The 10,235-nt window shown below is 39.3% G+C and overlaps 2 protein-coding genes and 1 long non-coding RNA gene across 7 annotated transcripts; 1 reads left to right on the forward strand and 2 right to left on the reverse strand.

The window, feature by feature from the left end:
* Window positions 1-22: 22 nt before the first annotated feature.
* Window positions 23-669, reverse strand: LOC133153734 (uncharacterized). Its single transcript, XR_009714377.1, has 2 exons — window positions 381-669; window positions 23-313 (listed from the first exon to the last, which is right to left on the reverse strand). It is a non-coding gene; the product is annotated as an uncharacterized LOC133153734 (long non-coding RNA).
* Window positions 670-1,404: 735 nt separating this feature from the next.
* zgc:113436 (uncharacterized protein LOC503528 homolog) lies at window positions 1,405-4,963 on the reverse strand. 4 transcript variants are annotated; one of them, XM_061279525.1, is made up of 8 exons: window positions 4,670-4,963; window positions 3,952-4,145; window positions 3,756-3,867; window positions 3,282-3,420; window positions 2,985-3,039; window positions 2,625-2,882; window positions 2,439-2,555; window positions 1,405-1,879 (listed from the first exon to the last, which is right to left on the reverse strand). In XM_061279525.1, the coding sequence occupies exons 1-8, from the start codon at window positions 4,836-4,838 to the stop codon at window positions 1,625-1,627; spliced, it is 1,299 nt and encodes a 432-aa protein (XP_061135509.1). In that variant the 5' UTR covers window positions 4,839-4,963; the 3' UTR covers window positions 1,405-1,624. The 4 variants fall into 4 exon arrangements, with proteins under 4 accessions (XP_061135509.1, XP_061135508.1, XP_061135511.1 ...); XM_061279524.1 differs by having other exon boundaries at window positions 2,625-2,906; XM_061279527.1 differs by lacking the exon at window positions 4,670-4,963 and having other exon boundaries at window positions 3,996-4,131.
* Window positions 4,964-5,488: 525 nt separating this feature from the next.
* On the forward strand, window positions 5,489-10,195 carry ogfod2 (2-oxoglutarate and iron-dependent oxygenase domain containing 2). Of its 2 annotated transcripts, XM_061278859.1 has the most exons (8): window positions 5,489-5,555; window positions 5,640-5,730; window positions 5,815-5,871; window positions 6,800-6,910; window positions 6,989-7,088; window positions 7,431-7,555; window positions 8,778-9,035; window positions 9,273-10,195. In XM_061278859.1, exons 2-8 carry the CDS (start codon window positions 5,695-5,697, stop codon window positions 9,537-9,539), a joined length of 954 nt encoding a protein of 317 aa, XP_061134843.1. In that variant the 5' UTR covers window positions 5,489-5,555; window positions 5,640-5,694; the 3' UTR covers window positions 9,540-10,195. The 2 variants fall into 2 exon arrangements, with proteins under 2 accessions (XP_061134843.1, XP_061134842.1); XM_061278858.1 differs by having other exon boundaries at window positions 5,489-5,730.
* The last annotated feature ends 40 nt before the right edge of the window (window positions 10,196-10,235 follow it).

The following is a 10,235-nucleotide window of genomic DNA, read 5'->3' on the forward strand; positions in this document are numbered from 1 at the left end:
TGCCACCAGGATGTTTGGATCCATCCGACGGTCGTTTGCCCGTATGACTCCTGCGATTTTCAGACCCCTGTTTATTTCTCACGTGCGTCCCATTCTTGAGTACGGACTGCCTGCAGTATTCCCATTGACCAAGTACGAAACCGATATGCTGGAGCGTGTTCAACGTCGCGGTACGAAAACAGTCGCAAAACTTCACCAGCTTTCCTACGAAGATCGACTGGAACAGTTGAATCTCTTCTCTCTGGCCTACCGTCGTCACCGAGGAGATTTGATATATACCCGGCGCATTCTCCGAGGCGAACTTGGTGAAGACCTGAGGGAGTATTTCATCTTAAATAATGATACTTCGACACGTGGTCACAGTTTGAAGCTATACAAACCGAGGAGGTTACGCATCCATGGCGACGCTACTCTCTCTACCCGTGTAGTTAATAGCTGGAACCGCCTACCCGAATCATGTATCACAGCCCAGTCAGAGGAAAGTTTCAAGAGAAGTATTGACGCAGTGTTTACAGACTGAATGGTGAAACTGCCGACCGCGGTATCGGTACCGACTTTTTTCCGACATTTTAACCGCGGCTTGGTAGCATCCCTTCAACGTCCGGGAAGTGAAGGAGCTGACAAGGGACTCTTCCCTCTGCTTTCTACCTTTCAATGAATCAATGAATAATGGGAGCGTTTGTATCGACGTAATGGAGTGACCTCGTCTTAAATCCTGGTACGTTGCCATTTACTTGTGAAGTCATCGACGTGATTGCGGCGTCCACGTTATTGCGACTCCGGTCGCTTTGTGTTCCGGTTATTTGGGGAAATTAAGAATGACATTGATACCAGGAGCATGAGTGTGTCTGACGCGGAAGGAAAGAGTGTAAAGCTCCGCCCACATTATGCTCGTTCAAGAACAGCAAGCCGTGAATCTTAAAGATAACGTCAGTCATGCATTACATTACATCGTGATGAAAGCCTTTGAAATGGTGTACGGCATAGTTTATATATATCGAATTGTTTATACGTATTTAAAATACAATGCGCATTTCAGACTCCTGACAGTCTGCCCGCACGTTCTTTGCTAAAACCCGATTACCTAGCTCTGCAATACACTGTATACAAATCTACTGGCGAACATTAACCTTTTAAATACTGCAGGGTTAAATACGCTAAAAAAAAAAAAAAAAAAAAAAACGCTATGCAGCTCGGCCAAACCACACTGGGGGCCAGGATCAGTTTTATTAGATGACTGATTGTCAGAATGAAATGTTTTAAACTATTTTATTGATTGTCAAAGGGCTTTGTGGTATGGTTACCCAGAAGGAATCAGTGGAAAGTTTGGAAAATATATTAACAATATAATTGACATTAATCAAGTTAAAAAACACTAACAACAAAACACTTCCAAAGACAAAGTGGACTGAAATAATTTAATATTTTTTTAGGAAAATATTTGTATGATCTCTGGAGCTCAGGCAAAGAAGCATACTTAATGTACATCACTGAAGTGTGTGTTAAACTGAAATATCAACACTGCTTTTATCATGATTTGGATACAATTTTCCATTCATAACTTCAAATATTCCAAATGCAGTCTTTCCAATTTGTGAGATGAACATTTCAGAGTCCTAAATTGTCAGTGATTATCAGACTCAGCCATGTGAAATGTTAATTCAGTTTTTATAACTTCAGAGCTACTTTGCTCGGTGGCCAGCACCGTCTCCACGGGGAAAGATAAATATAAACCATCTTCTTTCAGTTTTTTCGAAGGGGACACTCCAGCACAAAACAGTGGCTCTGATGTTTTTAAAGTCATTGAGGGGCTGTTGTGTGCCTTTCTTTTTACATTCTTCTTCTCCTCTTTGTAGGCCGCTTTCATGTTGGCTATCACCTGAAGAAGACACACATTGAAAGACCAAACCGGTAAAGAAAAAATAATGTAACTGAATTACTTTATAAATATACAGTAGTTGAATTTTTAAACATCTGTTTAACATTTGTTATCATGCTAAATACACTGACGAGAATAACTCTTGAGAGAGAGAGAGAGCGAGAGAGAATTTTGTTTCTTTGTAGTATTTCCATTTTTAAATAAGAGTAAAGTTATCACCAACACTCACATGCTGGTAAGGAGAGACGATGATAGCACGTATTGTAAATTGTAGTTGGGGGTTTACCACAATTTCTCTCACAATTTACCACCAATTTCTGGTCATGTATATGGCGTTATATTGGCGAACAACTGGTTATTTTAACGTGGAAACAAACTCTTTTTTGACTGACTCCATACTCACTTGTGGGTTGGCACCCACAGATTTAACTATTCATGAATTCTTGAACTACTTCTGAATGTTTTTTTCCCAAGCCATGCCCAACATTAATATTATGAAAAAAAAAAGCCCCATTCCACTAAGATTATACATATCTTAAAGGAAAAGATAAATAATTACCAACTGCTTCACGGTGTTCTGCTGTTCTTGCATTATAGTCATGTATGTGGAAGCCTTCTCTTTGACAGAATACATGTCCTGCTCATGATCATCATATCCAAGTGGACCAAGTGTAGCCTATATGAAAGAAAAGGGGAATTTAAGGAACAGAAAACCAACTGCTTTGTTGGAAATAGCTTGTCTTACTTGGTTTGGAGCGTTAGCTTTCCGGTTGAACATGAGCGAGTAAGGCGTGAACTTGGTTGTCGGGTTTATAGATGTTCTGAAGAGAAACAGCACAGGATCCAGAAAGTCATCCCAGTCTGTCTGCTTTTCTGTCACCATCTGCGTAATAGCCTCTTTCAGCAACGGACTAGTGCAGTCGTGTAGCGGGTTGAGTTGAGGCTGAGCCAGAGGAGAGACTTTTTGCATGATGCCCCATCTGTGGCTCAACAGATTTGTAACCTGCCAAGAATAATCCACAACACACTGACACACCGACGATCCACACGTTTCTAATCCCCCGATTGATCGGCTTGCATGGTTTCATTATTGACGACGTCTCACCTCATTACAGAAGTCTGGGCTCTGTGTGCACACGATTGTTTTCGGGGAACCAAACCTGAACCAAACCGGGGTGAAAGCATAGTTCCAAAATATTACAGGTAAAAACTAATGCTTTCCTTCGATTATTTTATGTTAAGGTTTCAATTAAGGAGCTTGAACACACATCTACGTATGTCAAGGTTCACGGCATCAATATGTGGGCCAACACAACGTAAAATGCTAAATTGTAAAAATGTCAACAAGACCCTATGTTGAATGTTCTATATCATTCTAAGCAGTCAGAATGTGTGCGTTTACCTGGACATACATTTGGAAATACACCTCGCTATGGAGACAGCATCCGTCTTTTGCAGTGGAAATGCCTCAGGCCATTTGCTGAAGTAATCAATGAGAACAGTAGCATGCGTGTTCAATTGCTGAGTCTCTGGGAAAGGCCCTGAAGAACACAAAAAGAAAAGCAGAAAACCTGTCTCAAACTGGAAACCAATGACAGAAAACAAGTTACCGTTTTTTTCCCTGTATAATGCGCAAAATTTAACTAATTTATTGTCCTAAAATCTGGGGTGCGCATTATACATAGGTACAAATTTTTTATTTTTTTATTTTTTTTAAGAAAAAAAGACAAAAAAAAATTTTTTGGGTGCGTATTATACATGGGTACAGGCTTTTTTCCAGCATCAACATGCCATTTTTAGGGTGCGCATTATACATGGGGGCGCATTATACACGGAAAAAAACGGTAATCTTTTCATAACAAAATGAGGCAAAAACCTATTATGTCAATTCCAACGATATCCCATGGTGCATCCACTTTGATTGGTCGGACTGTCCTCGCCAGATTTTTATTCCTCTCTGCATGTTGACATGTCTCACATACTTTAATCTGAAAAACCAAATCAGATAGATTAGGCATCATCTTTAGTGCCACAGTTGATGTTAGATGTTAATAAGCACATAATAACAGTACCCAGTCCACCACATCCTTGATAATGCCCAGCCAGTAGTACTTGCTTTGAATTCTGTGGACAGTCTTCTTCTGACCCAAATGATGTCCGATGTCATTAAAGTGGCAGTCCAGAAAAATCTGCCTCTTCCGCTCAGCCTCAATGACAACTTCTCTCTTTTCTTCTTTCTTTGGCCCCACATAATAAAGCTTGGCATCTAAAAATGCAGAGATACATTGAAATATAATGGGTGCAGGCAGTAAAGGCTCCGATTTCAAGTAACATAAAATGTGAAATAATTGGGAGATGTATTTAATTGTTGGGCTGACATCTCCTAGAAACTCACAATGAATTTAGGGGCAATGTTTTAAGTTTGTCATACATTTTCTGAGCAAACAAAAGCGGAATTAAATTTTAAAAAATGTTTACACAGGTGGTATATCAACGATTGCTCATTGAGCAGAAGAAAACGTTGCATTTTAAAAGTTGGATGAATTTAATAAACAATTTTGGTTAGATTAAAAGTGAGGGCTGCCACATTTATTTGACAAATTCCTAAAAATTCACAATAATATGCAGTGCAATTACCCCATACAGTTGTAGAAAGCCAAATACAGGACTATGCCCACACACACAAACAATATCAGGGCCCACCAACTCTGGTCCTCCAGAGCCCTTGAATACCGGGGTTCGTGACCCTGGAACACATTCGATAATGTAACATTTTAAAGCAAGCCTCACCGTCGATGATGAATTTCTGTGCGTATCTTTTGAGATTCTTCTTCCTCAATGGATTCATCGACTGTGGGAAGCATCCTTTGGCCACAAAAGTGTAAATGTCGCCAAGTTTACTCGAGCTGGATTCGACCACCTCCTCCTCTGCTACTTGCAAAACGTCGACACTCAACATTCCTGCAAAGACCTAACGATAGTAGGACGTAAAACCATCAGAAAACATCCAGTAGCAAATTGCGCTAATGCTAAAACATGCGACCGGAGTGACGTCTTCTTCTTCTTTTTCACTAATGATGAAAAGCAACATCGAGGATCATTATCGCCACCAACTGTCGTCCAATCAAAACGTTTACGATACTCATGGCTTGTTGTGAAAACGGACATTGTGCCCTCAATATTGTTATACCAATTATTGTATATCAATTATATAATAATTGACTATTGAATTTCAATTTACTTCGAACATATATAGGTATTAAAAATACAATACTTGTAAAATTAAAATCAAGAAACTTGGGGCGAGTGCATCAATAAATACAAACTGGTATTGCGCCCATCGCATGAATTATTTTGCTCTCAACGTTTTTAAATGTTGTAGATCAAATATTTTGGTAGGAAACATTTTATACATATTATTATTATTATTATTATTATTATTATTATTATTATTATTATTATTATTATTATTATTATTATTATTATTATTATTATTATTATTATTATTATTATTATTATTATTATTATTATTATTATTATTATTATTACTAATGGTAGTCGTAGTAGTAGTCTAAGTTGTATTGTTATTGATCACGTGTTTCCTTTGCAAACCGGAAGTGGTAGGCAAACTCGCAGATAATCGACACCAGAAACAAGGAAAGTTGGCGCATTGCATGTCAGTTGCGTGGTTTGTCAATGTTTTCTTAGTGACCACGATGACAAATGAAGGAAAAGGAAATCAACAGTTTTATATTTGCAGCTGTTTTAGGACAGACAACATTTTCCTCGAAGACTACAAACTTCATGTTCGCTTTATGACGGAAGAGCAGTTCAGACGAGACTATGAAGCCGTGAGTTGAGTCCAGCGTAACGTGTTTTGAGTGCAGTATTAATATGTGGAAATCCGATTAACCTACGTGACGCGTATATTTTAGCTCCTGAAGAGGCTTGGCTGCGTTACCGAGCAACAGTTTGAGGATGTCCTTCACAAGGCAAGTGCGCTAAGACGTTATTGCTCATCGGTAAAATATGTGGAAACCTGAAACGATTCTGATCATTTGAATGAGGTGCGTTACATTAAAAAAAGTAGAGAGAAAAAAAGCTAGCTTTAAGGTTCAGAAAAATAACTAGAGAGAAATTCGTTCTATTTAGTTACAATTTGTTTTTAGAGCAAGCAGAGGAAAAGATGTGGAATCTGTCAATTTTGCGGACAAAACAGAATCATCTTGTAATTTTCATCAGTGGAGTGTCATGACTCATAACTCTGTCCTGGAAGATGTCATCTGAACCAAAGGAGATAATTTTTACATGTTTACATGTCATGTCAAAGCTGGGATCAGTTGTAATGTCATAATTTGTTGATTGATCAATGACGTCATTGATCAGATCAGCAAAGCAAGACATGACAACAAACACAAAACCTCGTTTTATGATGCCATTGTTAATAATTGAAGAATTCTCAGCATATATTATACCGTAACATACGTTTTTCTTCCAAATGTTATAAATAGTGGGTTTTCTTTTCCTTTTTGATGGGGGGTTTGTGGATTTTCTGTTTATTGACCACCCAATGCTTTGGGGAGTATATTTTCTAGTATTTGTTTTTCTCTCAAATGCATTTTTAATTGTACGCAATTTGTGGCTCTCCGTGGGCAGTCTCCCCGAAAGACCGGGGGTTAACTGTGCAGTATTTTTTATTTTTTTATATTGATTGGACAGATTGTCCATCTTTCTTGATCTTACAATCGATGATCAGTTATTTTTTTATTTTTTAGCTCGGTGATCGTCTCCATGATCCTAATTGTGTAATTACATTTGTTTGTGGTTTTAAAGTGAGAAAATGTGAAAATTTACAAGAGCTAAAAGAATTGTACTATTGCAACCTACTGTCGTGGCGCTAAATGTCCATCCTTCTTTTAGATTTCCCAGGAAGTGGACAGGCGAATGTGTCTTGCTGCATCATCTGCTGAGAGAGCTGCTACCATAAAGGACACATACCGGCCTCTACATCCTCATGTGTACCATCTGGAGGTGCAGTATTTGCTCTCGAAGATGTCATCGTAATTTATTGTAAACGTTTTTCTAATGCATTTAAATGCCTCTTCTTAGGAGAGGTTCCTTGCGCCAGAGTTCAAGCATATAGTTAAATTTTGTCAGAGTCGAAATGTCACATCTCAAAGTCTTTGTGACTTGTTGGAAAAAGAAACAGGTGAGCTAAAGAAACATGTTTCTAAACTTTATACATTTTTTAGCATATTCACAAGTCATTATTAACAAAGTAATGCAATAATGCAACTATGGTACATTTGACTGTCGACAGGGTTGTTCAATCGTGCTCCCTCCGATACACTCCTAAAACATTTAAACTTCAAACAGAATTCTACAAAAAAATGTTTTTAAACACATATACACACTTTCTTCTTCAATATTTTATCTTTTATTTGTAAAAGTATTTTTTGTTGCCCTTTGTACTGGATGAAATTGGGTACAGTTGTTTGATTGTTGGCATGATAGTGGCACACAGAGCATCTTACAATCATTTCTGTCAAAGCTGCCAGGGTCTACCGCTTCCCAGTGTTCACCAAAAGCTTCTGCGACGATCTGATGGACGAGCTGGAGCACTTTGAGCGTTCCGCAGCACCTAAAGGTCGACCCAACACCATGAACAACTATGGGGTGATTCAACCATCTTTTCTGGCTCCAATTGAGCTTAAATGTGGGTTCTTTGTCGTTAGCAATCACATCTCATGTTGCTTGCTCCAGCTCACTCAGCAAAACATCTTAAAGGTATACAGTTGAAACCAAAAGCTTAGCCCGACTGTTTTGCCCATTCCCTCTGTCAGAACTCGAATAACTAAGCCATGTTTGTAGATCATCCTGTTCCAACATGCCTTTTCTGTAGTAATCCTACTTTAGCGTACACTTTAGTGTTACATGTACCATTGGCATTTTAGTCACTGTTAACTTAGCCTGGCAAGTGGCAAGCCAGACTCAATGCTGTCCTAGCGATTGGGTCTGGAGGGGCATCAACCGCAAATCAGCTTAAAATCAACCGACAAATCAAATTCGTTTACGTACTGTGACGTATCCTTTGTGAGCAGCGTGACTTTTTGGCAGCGGAAGTCTCTGAACATTCAAAACCGAGCGCAAGAGAGACAATGAATTTAATCCAGCATTAAACTCATTTTTAAATATCGAGAAACACATCGTCATTAAAACCCCAGGAACCAACAGCATTGGAAGCATTTATTTCAAAAGAAGACGTGGATTTTTTTTCCTCGACATCACGTTGGCTCTTCGCTGATTGGTTCCTGTTTGCGCAGTTTTACCCTGCCTCAGAAATGCGCATCAATGCTGTAGATCGCTGTAGCGTTGGTCTTGGCTTGCCAGGCTACTACTAACTAGTGGTGGATCATCCATTCCAGACCGAAGCAGAAATCATTTATTTCATCTTTTGACAATGCACAATTGCAAGTTGCATAGATGTTAACGCAATGATGTGCCAGTTACATTTCAAGGCATCATTATTCCCGAGGGGGCAATTGATTTATTTTGGGTCTTGCATACCTCCTAAAACATTCAAGACTGTCACCTAATAATATCTTTCTGTTATCTTTTTCCTTTTGTTTGAAAAATCTACTTCAGATGTCATAAAATGTTGAACTACTCAGCAGTTTCTTTAGTTTTCAGGACTTCAAAACTTTATTTTCATAATTGAGATTAAACTGAATAAAATAAACAATTGTTTTTCAGGGGGGGGGTCATATCACCCTACCTTAGCAAAGGCCAACTGTGTATACAATAATGCAAATGTAAATAATGAAAGCTGGAATGGAATTATAAATGTCGGATTTCAATGTCTTCAGTCCTTCAATGGCGTGTCTTGCTTTCTTCACAGATTCTTCTAAACGAACTTTGCTTTGATGAAGGCTTTGTCACACCTCTTCGTCAGCAGTACCTACACTCACTCACAACTGTGCTCTACCCAGATTGTGGAGGCCACAGTCTGGATAGTCACAAAGCCTTTGTTGTCAAATACGACATAAACGAAGACCTGGACCTCAGCTACCACTTTGATAACGCGGAGGTCACGCTCAATGTCTCCTTGGGCAGGGACTTCACAGAGGGAAACCTTTACTTTGGTGATATGAGACAGGTACATTTTGCGGTGTGTTCTGATTCTGAATGTGAATTGGTTGTGATTCAACACCCTCTGGAACAAGCTGGTCTTTCATAACTTTTGATTGGATTTCATTAGAAATTCTACATTTCCACTGGAATGAATTGCACAACAAACTTCTAATTTTTTGTGTCTAACAGGCACTAAAAATGAACAAGTCAGTCCCAGTATTCTACTTTATACGTTGGTGAGTTCCATCACTTTTTCTTGCAGGTGCCTTTAAATGAGACAGAGTGTTCAGAGATTGAACACAGAGCAGGCGAGGGCATTCTTCACCGGGGCCAACACATGCACGGCGCCCTGCCTATCTCCTCGGGTCAGCGTTGGAACCTCATCATCTGGATGAGGTCCTCCCAGGAGCGCAATAAACTTTGCCCGATGTGCGATAGGAGGCCAGTCCTGGTAGAAGGGGAGGGCTTTGCGGATGGATTCACCAAACAACCCACTCTGCTGCTTGGTGACTTCTGTCAACTCACCTGACATATGCCGAGGGCACCACATGTCTGACAGGGAGTGTGTCCGTTCCAATAATGACATGAGGCCATTTCTTTCCGAGGTGCCACTCATCCACTGGTGATTCAAGTGGGTAGCAAAGTTGATGTGCCATAAAGATGTCGTGTCGCTGGTAGAAATTATGTTTCTTAGTTTAATTCAAAGGACTTTTAGTCCACTTATTTAATAGGATATGACATATGGCATGTTGAGAATGTACGCAGAACGCTATTATGTCACCACCTTCAGGAACGTAGTGGGCACATGGTTGTCTCGTATTTTGACAAGATTTTTCCAGGAAACTGATCTGCAAACTCCAGAATAATGATCCTCATGTACTCTAGTGTGTTCAGTCATGTAGCACAAGGTGTGTAGATACTTGTTACGTGACAATGGGTTACCATATTAGCATGCTAAAGGCATGGCTCCAGTAGGCCGTTGTGCATGTGCTGTAATCCAAAGATACTAGAAACAATCCATTTTAGAATACTGTAATTTTAATGTAATATTTAAATTGAGAAACAGGTAGGCATTTTGACACATTTTTCAAATGGGCCTGCTCATGGTTAAGTTGTTCATTTCTCACAACGAAAACCGAAACCTGTACTCTACAACCTGCTTAATAAAAACCTCAAGGACATCAAGACATTTGGTTGTTTCTTTTTGTTCCAGATAAATATCCCA

This window comes from Syngnathus typhle, linkage group LG5 (genome assembly GCF_033458585.1).
Source record: "Syngnathus typhle isolate RoL2023-S1 ecotype Sweden linkage group LG5, RoL_Styp_1.0, whole genome shotgun sequence".
NCBI lineage: Eukaryota > Metazoa > Chordata > Actinopteri > Syngnathiformes > Syngnathidae > Syngnathus > Syngnathus typhle.